This window comes from Halichoerus grypus, chromosome 3 (genome assembly GCF_964656455.1).
Source record: "Halichoerus grypus chromosome 3, mHalGry1.hap1.1, whole genome shotgun sequence".
Classification (NCBI taxonomy): Eukaryota; Metazoa; Chordata; class Mammalia; order Carnivora; family Phocidae; genus Halichoerus; species Halichoerus grypus.
This window is the reverse complement of record NC_135714.1, coordinates 21,436,854-21,456,374: the sequence shown is the minus strand read 5'-3', so window position 1 is coordinate 21,456,374 and position 19,521 is coordinate 21,436,854. Positions and strand designations below refer to the sequence as shown.

The window sequence follows — 19,521 nt, the reverse complement described above, 5'->3', positions numbered from 1 at the left end:
ATGGGGAAAAAAAGGGATCTAGAGACTGATAAGCATAAAGCAGAGAAGAGTCAGAATTGAGACTTTTAAAATGCAATCTTGAGTTAAAAGAAACCTAGGTAAAGTTGCCTTACCTTTAGAGTATCCTTCTTTTGTCTCAAAGCTGGGAAAGTGCTGAGATCCAAAGACTCACTTAAGTGGTGGGGAAACAGAGGCAAGTCAGAATGTTCAAAATCCTCATGTCTCCTGATAAAAGGTTCCTACAGGAAGAATTCAAATTTTACCAATACCCTAATGAATTACTGAAGATGTCTGAGCCATAGTAGTAGGAATATTCAAAGAATTGTTAAATATATTTACCCAAAGTTTTTCCCATTTTACTCATCAAAGTTAATCAGCATGTCTGGAACCACTGTGGACACTAAGAAATATGAATCAACAATTCCAAGTAACAGCAAAAGGATATCTAACTTTCCAATGGACTAAATACTGAGTAGCATATGAATATGCTCCTTAGTGTACATACTATCTACTACAACCTAAAATGGGTTTTCAAGCATCTCACACACTACAAGAGGAAATTCTGAACCCTTCATTACAATAAAAAGATAAATAGAAATTAACTTTTCTGAATTATTAATTCACAACATGCAAATGATTCTTTACTATGGCATTTTCTTTTAGCAAATATAAATATTAATAAAGACTGTCATACAGCTATTGATCTCTCACTTTTTTTGTGTGAGAAAGAGAGAGCACATGCGCCAGCGCACAAGAGCATGCACACATGTGTGTGCTTGGCGGGGGGGCGGGGTGGTCAGGGGACAGCAAGGGAGACACTCTAAGGCAGGTTCCGCTCAGCATGGAGCCTGACACAGGGTTCTATCTCACAACCCTGAGATCATGACCTGAACGGAAATCGAGAGTCAGACACTTAACTGACTTAGTCACCCAGGCACCCCTATCGATCCCTCACTGTAAAGCCTATTTTTCCCATAAGATGTTAGTTCTTCAACTTCAAATTCTGCTATGGTAAGACTTTTCAGGAACATCTTCATCATGATTAGAAAGAAATTATAAACATACCACGTCTTGCTTTGGAATTTGTACTTCACTAAAAATGGCTGCTGTTTATCTAGAAATCTTAAAAAACTGATCAAAGACAAAAAAACAAAAAACAACAAAAAACAACAACAACAAAAAGATTTATCTTATTATCTTTTAATTTCTAAGCAGAGTCTATTCTCATGTTATTTCATTTTAAATCAGAGGCCCTAGAATATAACAATTTTTTCATCTTTTACTAATCTACAATATTTATAAAAAGTCCTAATTATTAACAGTTCAATACTCAAGGTTTATGATAAATATATCATGACTACCAGCCAGCTATGTGAAAAAAATTTTTTAAGTATTCAAAATGTAAAACTAAATTTTTAGTACAGTATAAAAGATAAATGGTAATTCTATAAACAAGTTTAAACAATTCATTATAAATCTTCACAGATTTGACTAAATTCAGAGGACCAACATATTTGCATGTTCCTGTAACATTTTAAAATAAATCCCATAAAGAGGGGCGCCTGGGTGGCTCAGTTGTTAAGCGTCTGCCTTTGGCTCAGGTCATGATCCCAGGGTCCTGGGATCGAGCCCCGCATCAGGCTCCCTGCTCAGCAGGAGGCCTGCTTCTCCCTCTCCCGCTCCCCCTGCTTGTGTTCCCTCTCTCGCTGTGTCTCTCTCTGTCAAATAAATAAATATCTTTAAAAAATAAATAAAATAAAATAAAATAAAATAAAATAAAATAAAATAAAATAAAGTAAATCCCATAAAGAAATATATAGCCATGGCAAAAACAACCCAGGACTAGCAGTTAATAGATTTGGGTTCTAGTTCTAGGCCTATTACACTGCATTAAAGTTGATTTTAAAATATACATATTTAAGTATGATTTGTATAAGACAGAGAGATTTATCATGACTTATAGAACTGGTATTATAAATGAGTAAAAAGATTAATAGGTAAAACCAGTGTGGCTCTCAGCTTCAATTACAAAGGCGTCTGGAAACCAGTGAATACTGGGATCAGCAGCAACACAAAATGAGGAAGCTGCCAATTTGTTCAAATATCACATACTATATTATACCAAAACTATTATTGCAGGACAAATAACTGGAACATTAAAAGTGAAATCATAAGAGCAGAGACTTCATTTGCTCTTAGGAAGAGCTGGACTTCCCTCCAGCACCTAAAAAGTGTCTAGCAGTAGGCATTCAGACATTTGTTAAATAAATATACTCCCCAACTAAGTAGCACAATTTAATCTCACAGACTATGCCTAATACTGACTTTACTACTCTTAATTTTACATGAACCAGCACTTTTTAAATTTTTTTAATGTCTGTGAGATTACAAACTGAATAAAATTCTTTTAATAATCACATCATTTTAATTTCCCTAAACTCTTTCAAAAATACGTGAAATTATCAACTGAAGAGTTCATGACTCAAGCCAACTGAGTAATGTATTCATCATAATTACTCAGTTTATATAAGTGAAAAGCTGAAAGTTATCCTGTAACATTTTTCCACTAGAAATTATTAGCAGTCACAAATAAAGATATGCTACAGCTTTTTCCAAAAATATTTAACTCATACAATTTTTCAATAGCAACAAAAACATCTTAGATAAGAAAAGATGTCAATGATTAAATCATACTATATTACAGACGACCCATATATTTTAAAGTGCTGGACACACTGGACACAAAGTTCTACTTGTCAACCATTAATCGCTACACAGATATAAGTATCATCAACTACAACAGATTACAATCAAAAACAAACCTTCAAGTTGAAAAGTTATTTACAGGGCTATGGTACAACCTTTATGGGAAAGATACCTATTATAATAGATACCTCAAATGGGTAAAAAAGAAAGAAGAACCACTGTGATACAACATAAGTAGATAGATACTGCAAGTTCAAATTGCAATAAGGGTATAAACAATTTAAGAAAGTCCCAAGGTGGAAGAAATCATGCCCTACTGAAGATAAGTTTGGAAAGACCTTATGACAATAGAAACACAGAGAGCAGGACCCATGTCAATTTTTCCCCACCACTGTGTCTCCAACTCGTACAACTGTGCACTGAACATAGAATAGTCTCAATAAATATTTACTGACTGAACAAATATTTGTAATGGACCTTGAAAGATGGAGAGGACACGCTAGTATGAGAGAAATATGCAAGCAATAGAATAAAGGAGAAAATAAAGTGTGTTCAAAGAACAAGAAGTATCCTAATTTTGCTGGAATATACTTATGACATACGGAAGATCATCAGGAGTTTGTGTCCACTATGAACTTCAAAACAAGTTTAAATTTAATTTGGTATTAATAGAAAATAGTAACAGCTTTATTAATGAAAGTAGTATATAACAGAGTACAAGGTGAGTTACAAGATTATTGCCTCCCCTAGCACAAATAATTTAGTTCAGAACCAATGTGGTAGTAATAAGAATAGAAAGAATGGGAAAAAGGTCAGATGTAACTTCAAGAATTTGTGTTTGACTGATTCGAAAAACAGTGGTACCATTAAAATAAATACAGAGTCAAAAAAAGATAGTTCGGGGAGAGGGAATCAGGTAAAGAAAATGGTATTTATTGAGCATTTATTCCTTGCTAAGCACTTCAAATACACTATTTTAATCTTCATAACAACCCTATGAGGTAGTTATGCTCCCATTTTACAAATGAGGCAAAAGAAATCAAGATACTTCCCCAAAGTTCACAAAGCTAATTAGTTTATCTGTCATTCCCCCTCTTCTTTCCTAAGAGAACCTCCATTTTGTTCAAATAGGGTAGCAATGTGCTCAAGAAGGTGGGCCACTCCTGTAGTCCTAGGAGAATGAAACACAATTATTCTAAAAAGGGAAATCGTCGTCCAACAACCCAGGCCTCATCTACGAGACATGAGAAGAAATACGTTGAGGGCTTCTGAGAAAGACCTTCCTACCTACATCAGCATTGTGAAGGTCATCAGGGACTCTGAAGTTACCAATCTAAGAGCTGCCCTTGATTCTTCCCTTTCTTTCACTGCTGTTTCCCAATTCATCAGCAAACCAAATCAATTCTAATTCCAAAATATCTTGTTAACCCTTCCTCCTCCTATCATCCTAGTCCAAGCCACTATTAATTCTCAATGAGACTACTAATAACTACTTTCCAATGCAATCTCCCTGTGGTGACTCCTGAACCCAACAATTCATCCCCCAAACAGCAGCCAAAGATATCTTTTGATGTAAATCATGCAGCAATTGAAACCCTTGTGCTCTGATGGTGGGGTTATAAAAGGGGACAACCACCATGGAAAACAGTTTGAGGTTCCTCAAAAAATTAAAAATAGAACTACCATATGACCCAGCAATCCCATTGAATATATATACAAAAGAACTGAAAGCAGAGTCTCAAAGAGATATCTGCACACCCATGTTTATAGTAGCACTATTCACAAGAGCCAAGAGGTAGAAGCAACCGCAAGTGTCCACTGGCAGATGAATGGATATAAAAAATGTGATATACACATTCAATGAATATTATTCAGTCTTAAGAAGGAAGGAAACCCTGTCATATGCTACAACATGGATGAACACTGAGGACATTATAGTCATATAAGTCAAAGAAGCTAGTCACAATAAAACAAATACTGTATGATTCCACTTATAGTGAGATATCTAAAGTAGTTAAATCCATGAAAACAGAAGCAGAAGGAAGGTCCCCAGGGGCTTCAGGGAGCTGCTGTTTAATGGTTTGGAATTAGAGACTCCATTTTGAAGCTCCATTTTCCTTTCTAACTAATGAACTCTTAAACTGAGCCAGAACGGGCAACTGTTTAACAAGGAGTTGCTAGTAAAATTCAACAGAACAACTGACATTAGGACCATAAAACTGTCGGTATGAACTTTATGAAGACAGAACAATTAACTAATGCATACCAAGAATAGCTTCATTTGGTAGCACCAATAAAGTAGTTGATTAGAAAATAATCAAAAGGAGCTCGACCGGTTAGCACAAATGAACATTTTTCCCCCTCTTCTCTTATCTAAGTCATGTGCTTACCCTCTTCTCTCTCATAAAAACCCCTTGCTTTCCCCACATGAGTGGGACACCTTCCTGGTTGCTACTAGAATCAGCACTCCCTGAATTGTCAATTCTGATACCACAAATAAAAGGCCTTTGTTTCTTGTTCAGTTTGCCTCCTTTTCCTGATTGGAATTTAGTAGAGTTTCAGTTTTGTGATATGAAAACGTTCGGGAGATCTGTTTCACAACAATATGAATATACTTAACACTACTGAATTGTACACTTAAAAATGGTTAAGATGGGGGTGCCTGGGTGGCTCAGTCATTAAGCGTCTGGCTTCGGCTCAGGTCATGATCTCAGGGTCCTGGGATTGAGCCCCACATCGGGCTCCCTGCTCAGCAGGAAGCCTGCTTCTCCCTCTCCCACTCCCCCTGCTTGTGTTCCCTCTCTGTGTCTCTCTCTGTCAAATAAATAAATAAAATCTTTAAAAAAAAAAAAAAATGGTTAAGATGGTAAATTTTGTGTTACATGTTCTTCCCATAATAATTTAGTGGAAAAAAAAACCCAAAACACTAGACCAAACCCCACCCCCAAAAAAGGAATCATATAACTACCCTCCTTAAGATGCTTCAACTGCTTCCTATCACCCACTGAATAAACCCCAAACATGGTCTATGAGGCTCTGTACCATCTGACCCTTCCCCCTTGCAAAGCCAGATCAAACGCTACTCTCCCCCTTCCTCAAGATGCTCAGTCAAAATGATACTTTCACTTCTTCAAATAATTCAAACTCTTTTTTGCCTTGTGGTCTTTCGTCCATGCTATTACTCAACTCTTCACAGATTTGGCTCCTGATCCTTCAGATGTCCCGTTAAATGTCACCTTCTCAGAAACCTTTCCTAACCAGCCCGCCTAAATTAGGCGTCCCCACACAAGTAACATTATTTTCTATCTTGTATCTCTCTTTTGTTCCTTTTTTTTTATTTTTTTTTAAAGATTGTATATTTATTTGACAGAGAGAGACACAGCAAGAGAGGGAACACAAGCAGGGCGAGTGGGAGAGGGAGAAGCAGGCTTCCTGCTGAGCAGGGAGCCCCATGTGGGGCTCGATCCCAAGACCCTGGGATCATGACCTGAGCCGAAGGCAGCCGCTTAACGATTGAGCCACCCTGGCACCCCTCTCTTTTGTTCCTTGATAGCATTTCTCACAAGTTAAAAACAGTTTATTTTTCCTACCCTCCCAACTGAAATGCAAGGTCCATGGGGAACTTAAAGTCTGATATTTCAACTGCAAAATGCTTTAAATCTTTTAATCATATAAAATAAAGGTACAAAATCACTTAAGCTAATGACACAACTTTTTAAAAATACCGTAATACCCCTTAATCTCAGTCCCCTTAGTTTCATATTTCTACGAAGTTTTTACTAATCTTAGACCATTAATGGTTATTTAGATCATGGAAGTGACTCAAACTATGTCTTCACACTTTTTTAAATGCAACATAAAACATCTTAATAGTACCCAATAGATCACAGCACATTTCTACAACTATTCGACATCTTTACCTATAGATTAAAAAAAATAAGTCGACAACTGAATACTTATATTTGCCAGACTCTGTTCTCTGTTCACTTTACACAGATTAATTCATGTATTCTTCAAACTCATTTTAGAGTTAAGAAAATTTAGGCACCACAATATTGTAATTTATAAGAAATACATGTATTTGGTCACTGAGATGACCAAAATAAAAACCTTATATATGTCTGGTCTTCATCATCCCCAGTTCCTGGTTCACAGCTCCCAAAACCCATGGAATTTCCTGACAGGTAAGAGCAAAGGGAGCTTCTTTTGTTGTATTTGGGCTCTAATCCTCAGTTCCTGAAAAAGCTTCAGAGCCATAAAGGTGAAATGAGTGTTTTATTATTCATAACAAACCCTTTCCACCCCAACTGGGCTTATGTTAATGAAGGTGACTTATTATCCAACCAGCACCTAAGGGATGGGGGCTCATTGCCAGGGGAACCAACCTTGACTGTAGGGTTGGAACTTTCAGTCCCACCTTGATTTCTGGGGAGGAGTGAGGGGCTAGAGGCTGAATCAATCACCAATGGCCAATGAGGTCATCAATCATTCCTATATAATGAAAACCCAATGCCTCCATAAAAAAAAAAAAAAAGAGGGCATTCAGAGAGCTACCACCTTGGGGAAGCAGAAAGCTTCCATTTGCCATTATGCAGAGCCCCAAACTCCAGGAGGACAGAAGCTCCTTTGTTCGGGGTTTTGCCCTATGTAATTTTTCATCTGGCTATTGATCTGTATTTTTTAATATTCTTTGTAATAAACTGGTAATCTAGTAAGTAAATGGGTTTTCCTGAGTTCTGTGAGCCCCTTTAGCAAATTAATCAAACCCAAGGAGGGGGATCCATGGGAACCTCTCATTTACAGAAGGTCAATCAGAAGCACAGGTAACAACCAGGGCTTGTGACTGGCTTCTGAAGTGGAGGGTAGTCTTGTGGGACTGAGCACTCTACCTGTGGGATCCGATTCTATCTCCAGGTTGATAGTGTCAGAATCGCACTGAATTCTCAGACACTCCGCTGGTGTCAGAGAACTGCTTGTTGGTATGGGCAAGTCTCCCCTCACAGACTGGAATTGGGGACAGAAACACTTTTTAGGCATGAATAGATTAAATTACCTACCCCAAATTACAAAACCACTGTCACACTGGGACCCAAGCTCAAGAAATCCCACTCTAATCGAGAGGCTATGCTCCTAATCACACTGTACAAAAAATGGGAGCAGACTTACAGCCCAGATAAAAGTTCAAGATATAAAATGTTATGTTTCTTAAAAATGACATTCCATCCTTAAGGAATATTCATGAAAACAAACCACAAATAGGAACTACCCACTTACTGAGGATACCAATTTAATTTTTTTTAATTTTAAAAATTTTAATTTATCATAAAGATCTTTGGCACTGGGGGATTTTTTTTTTTTTAAGATTTTATTTATTTACTTGAGAGAGACAGAGAGAGCACACTAGCACAGAGGGAGAGGGAGAAGCAGACCCCTACTGAACGGGAGCCCGATGCAAGGCTGGATCCCAGGACCCTGGGATCATGCTGAAGGCACTTAACTGACTGAGCCACATAGGCGCCCCCAGGAGGATTTTTAAGGTTATAAACTATTTCAGACCAATCCTAAATCTCCATCATATGTAGTAATCTACAGGTATGATAATAACCTCACCAGGACTTTAAAGGATTAAATAAGATAAAACATACAAATGCCTGGCATAAATTTGAATCCCACATGCAGACACGGACGTTGGTACACCACAAGCAGGCTGACCACTGACTCTGCCACACTGGCAATTCAGTCTCCACTAAGCATTCTCAAATGGCAATGTCTATGCTGTCATTCCCCACTCGGCTTCCTCCTCTCACACTGCGACACTTTTCCCTATGTGACAAACTCTTTATAACACTTTTTTTAAAGATTTTATTTATTTGTGAGAGAAAGAGAGAGAGCGCACATGGGGGAAGGGGGCATAGCAGAGGGAGAGGGAGAAGTGGACTCCAGGCTGAGTGCCCAGTCTGACGTGGGGCTCGATCTCAGGATCCTGAGATCATGACCTGAGCCAAAACCAAGAGTCGGACGCTTAACCAACTAAGCCCCCCTATGTGACAAACTCTTATGCATTCTCAGTAAATACTTCTGTGGAAAAAATAGCCCACCTCAGGCACCTGGCTGGCTCACCTGGTGGAGCATGAAACTCTTGACCTCAAGGTTGAGTTCGAGCCCTGTGATGGGTGTAGAGATTACTTAAAATAAAATTTTTTAAAAAAATGTTTTAAATAGCCCACCTCTCCACATCAAAATGTAATTCTATTAAATACAGCCCTTATGCCCTTACACTCTTGTCACAATGTATCATCACCTTTTACAAAGCAGTATCTCCTCCTGGAATACAAGGCAAGGTCATTATCTTACTAATCTTAAAATTCCAAACACCTAACTTGGTGACTGGCATATTATAGTGTTTTGTTTGTTTGCTTGTCTGCTTGTTAATGAAGAATAAAAGTAATACCAAAAAGTAAACAAAAAAGTACTATATTTATTTATATCATACCTTATTCCAAAGAAGGGGAAGGGGGCTCATTTTCAATATTGCAGATCTATAACAAGAAGCTTCTAATAAATATTCTAATAGGTATTTTTAGTAAATGCAGAAATGCTACTAAATAAGCTACTACAGTAGCTTCCTTTTAAAAAACAAATACAATATTAATACTTTTTTTTAGATTATGCAATCCACTCTCAGGCAATTTTCAAGTTTATATTGTTCTTGCAGCGATGCAACTTCAGCATCTTTATATCCCCAGTTCCTTTCATCATATCTGGCACAAAACAATCACTTAATAATGTTTAAAGCTTTACACACACACACACACACACACACACACACACACACACAGAGTCACCATAGTCTGACTTTCTTTTACCCTCTACGCTTCTTTTTAGGATCTATTTCAACAGACCTAGAACCAAACGCTGGATGCACATCACAGGGTATATTTTAAAAAGCAAATTCAAAAAATATCAGAGTACCTATACCCCCAGTTGAACAAAGATTTAAAGTAGATTTTTTTTAAATTTGGTATCCAGAAACAAAGAAAGAAATATCAAGGATTAACACAGTTTGAATGTGTGTAACAAAGTAGAAAGAATTGCTGAAGAATGAAAGCAATGAAACAGGAAAAATTATATACTTATCATTAACGGAAAAGTTAGAGGTTTATTGCTGGAGAATAGGAATAGAGAAGGAGGATTAAGATTATCTATTTACTCAACATCAGATATTTTTAAAAAGGAAAAAAAATGAGTATAATAACATGGACCTGTGAAACGTCCAGTATGTTAAACAGCAGATAAAAATTGTAAGTAAGGGTTTAAAAAAATCCTTTTTTACTTACTGAGAATCATTTAACAAACAACTACAAATCATTTTTGTTACTCTAGGGGTTTGTGATAAAGTTGCTTAGTATTTTTAAATCATATAAATCAGATTCACTTCAATTATTTTTAAAATTAAAAACCCAGTACTTAATTCAGTAAAATCATTTTTGAAGTGTTTCAGTTCCATATACTGGCAAGTTTAGGAAGATCAAAAAGAGAGGTAGAGAAAGAAAGTGAGAACAAGTAGAGGTAAGAGTAAGTTAAACAGAGGCCAAGATCCATAAGCACAAATCAAGACAAATTTATTTTGCAAGAAACACTGGGACAGATACAGGTGCTTGGGTTCTGAGATGAATGTTAGTCCAGCTAACTGTTCTGGTATTACTCTGTGGTTCTGGGGTGAGGGGGATTACCACCAACTAAAGAACACACTGAATAGCCACTATTTAACATTCTACAACTAATCTTAGTCTTTATCCTAAAGTTGTTTCACTTTACGCGGTATGACTGAGGCAGCCTAGCAGAAAGGAAATTACTCTCAGGACTGCAGCCATGATAGTGGTGCAGTATCACCTCAAGGGCCAAATGAAATAAAGCCAAAAGTAAAATCAATCATTGGCTTGGGGTCCCTATCCCCAATTTAGAACTTTCCTAGTAATGAAGTTCTCTGAGGAGGAAATGTTCAGCTAGACTACAGGAACACAAGACTGAGGACAGAGACAGGAGAGAACCACCCTTAAAATTAGCAACAATAAAACCAGTCAAGGAAAACAATTACTGAAGGTAAGATTAGAAACTGTCAAGAAGGACTAAATATCTAATACCACTAATATAAAGATCTAGAAGGATAAGGAAATGAACAAATCACTTAGATTTGGCATTTGAAATTATCACCTAAGGATCAAGCTTGAAATTCACATGTGAAATTCAAAAGTTAATTTTGAAACAAATAATATGCCAGTACCCTAAGACATTGCTATTCAAAGAAGGAGTGGGGGTGGGGAAAGTTCAACTTTGATGCAATATAGTATTAAGTCAATCTGGAAAGTTATCCTTTGTTAAGGAATACACATGCACTTTAAAATATGGAATACTAGGGGCACCTGGGTGGCTCAGTTGGTTGAGCATCCAACTCTTGACTTCGGCTCAGGTCATGGTCTCAGGGTCCTGGGATGGAGCCTTGTGTCCAGCTCAGCACTCTGTGTTGAGTCTGCTTGAGATTCTCTCTCTCCTTCTGCCCCTCCCCCACTTGCACACTCGCTCTTGCTCTAATGGATAAAATCTTTTTAAAAATTAAAATAAGGAATACTAAAAATACAACGTTTCCTCTTGCATATTTTCAAGGACTTTCATCAATCTAAGTCACTTTACAAACACTAGGTGTTTAAAATTAAAAGGTAATTTTTGTTTCTTAGACTTCTTCTAGATTCCTTTCTAACAATAAAGCAAATTTTACAAAATTTCCTCTAAACATTTTCATAGCCATAATTTCACGATTGAAATTCTCAAGACCTCACTTCTATACAGCTTCCTAACTGGCCTCTTCATTTACCTCTATCATCTCCTCACTTCCATCCGCCCAGACCTCGCTTTCTCAAACACAGAGATCATGTCACTTCCATGTTCAAAAACCACATTGCTTCCCAACCCAGCAGGAAAATAGATTTACTACTCTTAACGTTTATGAACAAAACACTCTGAAAGATCAAAATACCTCCATAAGCCTTTTGTTTTACCTTAACAATTAAAGTAAATTTGCATTCTCCATAACACGTGCACGTTCAGTACTATATAAATTACTGTGGATTAAATATGTGTTTGTTTCCCAATTAGTAAAATGGATATGCCAAGAAAATGTATCGTAATTTCCCATATTCCCCTGCACAAGGCTGAGTACCCCAGTGTTAGATGTGTTGACATTTCAATACAAAGCATATAAACTAAGGAATATTAAAGTTCTAGATAGTTTGGCCCAAACCTTCTTTCTCCTTGCATTTCCCACTACTCCACATACACCCTATACTTAACTCTAAAGAAAACTATTAATTTACTCCTTATTCTTGCATATGCCTTCTCCCAGAAAGCTCTTTCACTCATCTCCATAAGAAGTCCCTATCTCTACATCAAAATCCCACTCAAACCCTAACCCTCTAAGTAATATTCCCTAATAGCTTTCCTTTTTGCAGTCCTTTATGGTACTAATCACAATCTGTCTCATTATGTTTAGTTATGTGTATAAGATGCATACAACATACCAGTTAAGAATCAAAGCTTTGTAAGCAGAGAAACTCAGGTCAATTTCTGACTCTAATTACTAAGTATAACCTTGAGCAAGTTACTTAAGATCATCCTCTATGGGTTTCCTCATCTTTTATATGAACATTACAGTAGGGTTACCTCTAACAGTGTTAATCTCAGAATCAAAAACAGTGATGTATATAAAGCACTTAGCACAATACTGACAGCTAGTAATAGTTTAATAAATATACCTTCTATTCCCAATAGGCACACTCACTGTCTTACTCTTTTTTGTATTATTTCCAATTCCTACCATATATATATAATGTTCTGCATGTGTTTCACAATTGTTTGGCTGAGGGGCACCTGGGTGGTTCAGTCAGTTAAGGGTCCAACTCTTGATTTTGGCTCAGGTCATGATCTCAGGGTCATGAGATTGAGCCCCATGTCGGGCCCCACACTAAGAGGGGAGTCTACTTCTCTCCTTCTCTCTCAAATAAATAAATCTTTAAAAAAAAATAAATAATGGTTTCACTGAAAAAATCTGATAGCTCTCAATAAGATAAGGTCGGAATTCTAGTGACTGTCAAAAATGGCTTACTACTCATATTATTAACTGTTTATCTCAACATTAGCTTAACCAGTTTATACTTTAGCTACCATATACATAGATACAGATCTCAAGCATCATCTTAAGAGTATTCTATACTGCATTATCAATGAGTAAGCCAATATCCAAAATACTTGATATAGTTACTCAGAAGTCAAATTAATCTAAAAACATTAGCATGTATCCAACCACAAAGCAAAGTAAAGAATTCCTGTGTGGATTTACTTAGCAAAGTAAAGAACTCCTGTGCAGATCCTCCTATTGCTAAAGTTAAGCCAAATCCCAAACCCATTTTTCCAAGTGGCCCTCTAAGTTATTCCCATGCAATGGGATTCCCAACAGACACCGAACAGTTCTACCATGGTATTCTCAAGAAAAGCAATGTTTCCAGACCAATAACATTACTAATTCTAAAATGTTCAAAATAGACTAGATCAAAACACATATGAGATTATTTAATCCTATAGTTAGCAAGAGAACAAAATAAAACAAAACAAAAAAAGAAAAGAAAAAGAAAAACCCCTATAGCAATGGCCAAAGAATGATGAAGAAAAGGACTGGTAATCATAACTACCTGGGAAGGCAAAAGAGAATACAGCACAAGACCTAGCCATCAAAAGGTGGCTTCAGAAAATCAGAAGCTAAATTCAGGAAGAGCAATTTCACAAAAAGAGGAACAATGGTTTCTAGTACTATGTGAACTACACTGGGAGTTTAACTATTGTCACAATCTAAACATTAACACTATAAAATTATTGTAAAATACTCCTCATATAAAACTACACTCAAGCCAATACTAATTAAAAAAAAAAGTGACATTTCCTAGTTAAATGTTAGGCATGCAAGGTGAGATACTTAAAAATGAACCTTAGGATTTTTTACAATGATAATCATGCTCATGTGAAGTATTTTCATCTAAATTAACAAAAACCCCACCACATAGATGTGTTTAATACTAATGAGTAGAGTGGCTCTTTCAAAAAGGTATACCTTCAAATTAATAATATTTTAAGTTTTCACTGAAATTTTAATACTTCCAAAAGACATATTTTAAAATATGATATTCCTAATATCATACCAAACTAATGAAAAGTATTATAGTAAACCTTAACAGAGGCACTAAAGAAGGTTGCATTAATTCATTTTTGAAAAAGATAGAAGCAAATATTTCTGAAGCTAAAATTTGTTTTAAAAAATTCTGAAACAACTACCTATAAGAAAACATGTTTGAAATGTTTCAATTACAGTTGACCCTTGAACTTTGTTTGAACTTTGTGGATTTAAACTTTGTGGGTTCACTTATATACATATTTTTTTCTATACAGTACAGTACTGTAATGTATTTTGCCTTCCTTATGATTTTCTTAATAAAGCTTTCTTTACTCTAACTTAAATACAGTATATAATACAAAAACGAAATACGTGTCAATCAACTGTTTACTTTAGGCTTCTGGTCACTAGTATTCCTATTCCTAGTTAAGTTTGGAGGAGTCAAAAGTTATACTCAGATTTTTACCTGCACAGGTTGGCACCCCTGACCCCGCTGTTCAACGGTCAACTATATTGTGCACACTTTGCCAGAATAAAGAACTGTTATATATACATATACACACATGACATATTTGCATGTGTGTATTCTTTGCCCTTTCCTTGCCCTTTCATAAACTATTTTTCAGAGACCATATCTGGATGAGATCAATCACTCTCCATTGGGATCAATTCATTGATTCTAAATCTGTTAGGCAAATAATAATAATAATAATAATAATGCTTTGAATTATTAAAGCACTGTCTTAGACTGTAATCAACAAACTCTTCGTCACCAAGCCCTAACTTGCTTTAAATTTCTATCACTTTCAAAGCAAGAGCCCTAAAGATATATATGTATATATAATTTAAGCCTTTACCACACTATAAATATTGGTTTCACCTTATCAAAACATTTGCACACCCAATCCTGAAAACGTAATATAAAAAGGAAAATATAAACCGATATTCATTTTGACGGGGAGTCTGTTTATTTTGACGATTTCTCAGTCTCTGTAAGAACACTTGCTTACTCAAAATTAAGCATGCGACAGATGACTTAAAGGCAATTTGTTCTTAAAATACACTAAACCTCGAAAGTAGAACTCTTGAGAGGCAAAATTCAGTGGAAAAGAGTGCTTTCTACACTTTATTAGTAAGAGGCAAACTCTTTATGATGTTGCTGAAATACTAAAAATACCAATCTGTAGAGGAAAAGAGAAGATGTGATTTTGGCTATCACTTTCAGAACTATTAAGAATACTCACAGTTAAATGACAATTTTAATACAGAGCCAGAGTACAATTCTTCTCTCAGAATTGTTTCAAGAATTTCCCACTTTCAAAATTCACATGTAGCTTAGTTTTATTACAAATTGCTCTCTACCTCATTTCTCTCCATTAATGCTGCCCAGAATATAACACAGTATTTTTTAAGTACAGTCTATGGTTCTACTTCCTGAAGTGTACAATAACAATAATTTATTATGTTTGGGGCTTAGCATAACATTTACAAGTGGAAACCATTAAAGAAAGCGCTATTCACACAATCAGAATGGGAAGGAGCCCTATAGAGGAGAGCATATACATAGCTCAAAGAAATTTTCAATATGCTCCAACTTTATTACAGACTTCAATTTACCACTTCCCAGGTATCAGTGCTATTGATTGTATTTACATAAACTTATTAAAATGACAATTTAACCTGCACAATGTGTAGTCTGTTTATCTTAAATTTGAAATGGAAATGTTTAACTTGTTAAAAATTAATATCCCAACAAAGGGAAAGAATAAAAACATTCAAAATAAATTCCAGAGTTAATATTATTTTTGTAAACTTATTTTAAAGCACTACAGCGCAAACTCACTTTGTGTGATCACACTTTTTATTCAATAACAATCACCTTTCCTTGTTCACGATGCCATAAATAACTCAGAGAAATTTAAATCTTCAAAAAGGATTATAAACAGCTAATTAAAATAAAATTCCACCTGAAGTAATTTCCTTGCTATAACCTATATACTATACATTGTATTGTTATTGGTTAGAAAATACTAAATTTTCTGAATCGCATGCCCTCCTACCAATTACATACTGACAAAACATTAGCCAATTATTTATTAATCGAACTCTTCTGCTCAAGAAACCGAGAGTCATGCTCCTATACCTTATAGAAGCCCAAGTATCTCTGCTCCCTCCCTTCCTGCATGAGGCTTTAAACCTTCAGTCAGTTTTATTTTGCTACTTTCCCTAACCTTTGCAATTAGTTTTATCCTGCTACTTTCCTAATAATCACTATTCTTCATTTTATCTGCCACAGTTGGATTTGGAGAATTAAGACTGTTCAAGCATAAAGTTATTCCACCTATCCTCTCAAACTATACTATGCTCCTAATACTCATCATTCTGTAATCATTTTATCCAGATTAACCAGTGATAGGTTTGATGTTTCAAGCTTCACTTAAAAGAGGTTGATATGTTTCAGGGTAAAATAAGTTAAATATTCTGATCATTATGTTCTACCCAACTTCCAAGGAGCTTGACAAAGTTCACCAACACCCTCCTCTTTAAAATAGCAAACACGCTGTCATAGAACCCAGAGAATAGCTGCTTTGCTCCAAAGAGTATAGCTCCTGAGCACTTCCCAGAGCAGCTGTTACTTTCAGACGCCTGCTGGACTATCACTTTGGTTAAATTAATGATGGGTCATATTGTTCCACTTTACTTTTTTTTAGTGTTGCAATCAATGTAGGAAACCTACTGATGACTTTTAAAAATACAGTAAAAAAATTAAAAAAAAAAAAAACTTTAGCTCCACTACTTTTCCAAAAGAAATCGTTTCAAGATCCCTACATCATTACTTAAACCACACGTATCAGTTGTACATGACCCTGGAAGGTTTCAAATGGATTCAATTTTCTATCTAACTTTACCAAACATGTTCGCAAGTTTTCAATAATTTCGAGAACGTTCTATATTACAAAGGTGCTGGTGCACTCTAGCAGAACCGTGCTGCTCAAATAGAAGCCCCGAAACGAATATCCTGCACGTGACAAATTTTAGGTATATTTCTGGTTACCTCAAGAGCTTTCTGCACCCTTTATCCCCCAGTGATGCTCCCAGCGGCAAATACTTCCCATCCTTCAAAACCTTCCTCCCACCCCTCCAAAAATACGCATTAGATTTAGAGGTTTCCGCATACTAATACGGAGTCACTAATACCACTAGGTATTATGGCTCTCAAAGAATCCTCTTTAGCAGCCTCCCCTGGGACACTGTGCTCAGCGGGGCTTTGAACCTGTGAGACTCGCCGCCAGCTGCCTTTGCAAAAGCAGCACCACAGGCCTACTAAATACCGCAGTGCTGCTGCTGACTTTTTGTAGCAGCTTAAAAAAAAAGTCAGCCCAGTACCCTGCAGACCCTGCTGGCTCTTCTGCAGCACCGAACAGAAACCACCGCATTGCTCAGCGAGCAACACCGGGGAGCCCGACTGTAGGGCGGAGAAGCGAGTGCCGTCGAGAGGCTCTGTGGAGGGCGGGGTGTCGGGGGTGGGGGAGGTGGGGAGGAAAAAGGCGTCCGGACTGTAGGGGACCGCGACGAAGCAGCGGCCAGGGCGCTGGCGGCTGAGCGCCCAGCTCCACATCGCGCACTGGCCGTGGCAGTCGTATAGCGGGCTCCCGGCAGGGGCACGGGCCCCTCCCGGGGATGGGGGTCCCGCAGCAGCCGGCCTTACCCCGCCGCCGCCCCCCGGGCCCTCACCTGTCATGAGCGCCGGACTGTCGCCCGCCGCCGCAGCGGGAGAGGAGGCGGCTGCCGCGGCAGAGCCCGAGGCCCGCCGCCCGCGGAGGTGCCTGGACACCAGCTCGCATCCGTCCGCCGCGCCGGCCACCAGCAGCCCGAGCACCAGCAGCGCAGCCCAGCGCCACCGCCGCAGCCAGCCCGAGGCCGGGCCGGACGCCGCGGCGGGATGAGGGCGCGGAGGAGGACCGAGGGGAAAGCGCGGCGGCGCCCCGGCCGCCGGCCACTCGTCCGCTCCGCCAGGCGCTGCAGCTGCTGCCGCCGCCGCAGCCGGCGATTCCTCGGGCCGTCCCCGCCGCCTCGGAGGCGAGCTCCTGCCGGGCGCCAGCCTGGTCCCCTCGGCACCGGCGGCCTCCGGAGCTCGGGTACCGGCTGCGTTCATTGGTTCCGGTTATTTAAAAAAAAAAAAAAAGGTGAGGGGCAGAAAGGTACGGCGTCTTCAGGCCGCGCGCGACAGCCGCGCTCCTGCGGCGGCGAGACCGGGATCCGCGGCTCTGGCGCCTCTGAACACCAGCCCCAGCGCCCGCGCCACCGCCGCCGCGGCGCATCCCCCCGCCCCCTCCGGCCCGCGCCCGTCGTAGTACCACGCTCGGCCCCGACGCCTCCTCCCCTCACACACTCGCACGCAGCATACCAATCCCCCGCCTCCTTCGGCCTCTCCACAGCGCAGGCGCGGCGCTGCTGCACTGCGCCTGCGCGGCGCCACAGCCCCGCCCCCTGGGCGTTCCCGGGAAGACTAGTGTCCCGCGGGGTGGCTGCTAACGCTCTCGCTGAGCTGCGAAGTTAGAAGGTGCGGGGGAAGACTGGCATGTATGTCCCCTTCCCCCATTCACGGCCCGGCCCAGACAGCTGGAGGGTGGGGGGACCAAAGAGGCGGGACAAAGGAGTACAGACTTCCCAAATTGTTTGGGCAAGTTATAGGCGTGTAGACGACAACAAAAATAATTGCATGGGTCAGGAAAACCTTCTAATCAGAAACAGCGGCGTCTCTAGAATTTCAATATAGGTGGGGCTTAAGCCAGCAATGTGGAAGTGGAGGTTAGCATAGAAGTGTTTTATTTACTTAAAGCGCTCGCTGCAAGCCCTTGTGTCAAGCACTGCTCTAAAGCCTTTACAAATTTACGCATTGTAACTAAAAGTTAGGTGGTGGTATCCCTATCAGCCCCACTTTACAAATGAGGAATCTAAGGCCCAGAGATGGTAAGTAACTTGCCCCCAGGCCCCCCAGCTAATAAATGAGAGACAGGGACAGATTTAGCACCATTAAATGGAAATACTGAAATGGATTTGCTCTTGCCTCTGACTTTCCAATGTTCAAACAGTACCTGAACTCATCACCTCGCTACCACCCCAGCAAATAAGGATTCTTTGCTGTCGGTTTATTAAGTTTACAGAATGGTGATTCGGATTTGGCTTTACCTGCCCGGAGTGAAGCACAGGGCACCCGTACGGGCGTGCACACACACGGGCATTCTCTCTTCCAGGAGCACAAAGTTATTTAAGATTTGCAGATAAGGTTCGTAAGCATAAAGGTCCTGTTTGATACTAGTTTTTCGTTGTTGGGTTAGGGGTTTGATTTTGGTTTGTATTGGCTGGTTTTCTCAAGTCAAGAAGATATTCAAATTACACAATCTCCCAAAGAATTTCTTAGCTGATCTGGCCAACATAACCATGACTATCATTCACTGTGGAAGAGCAGATGCACACTTGAGGAAAGAATCCAAGAATTTCTTTGAAGCTAATCAATCTATCAACAATTATTTCTTGACAGACTTCTTGGGGACAGTGCTTTAGGTGGCAATTCATAGGGCAACGGGGAGATT

General features: G+C 38.9%; 1 protein-coding gene across 4 annotated transcripts in view; it reads right to left on the bottom strand.

Moving 5' to 3' along the window:
• The window catches only part of STIM2 (stromal interaction molecule 2), a 144,275-nt gene extending 125,875 nt beyond the window's left edge, over positions 1–18,400 (bottom strand). The window contains exon 1 of one of the 4 annotated variants that reach the window (XM_036099868.2): positions 18,333–18,400. Coding sequence is in view for 2 of the 4 variants with exons in the window: in XM_036099865.2 (XP_035955758.2) it covers positions 17,660–18,080 (421 nt within the window). In the remaining 2 variants the exon portion in view is untranslated. Of the gene's footprint in view, positions 1–113; positions 134–17,659; positions 18,272–18,332 lie in introns of those variants that run through there. The other 3 variants (XM_036099865.2, XM_036099866.2, XM_078068476.1) reach the window with 3 other exon arrangements.
• Between the last annotated feature and the right edge of the window lie 1,121 nt (positions 18,401–19,521).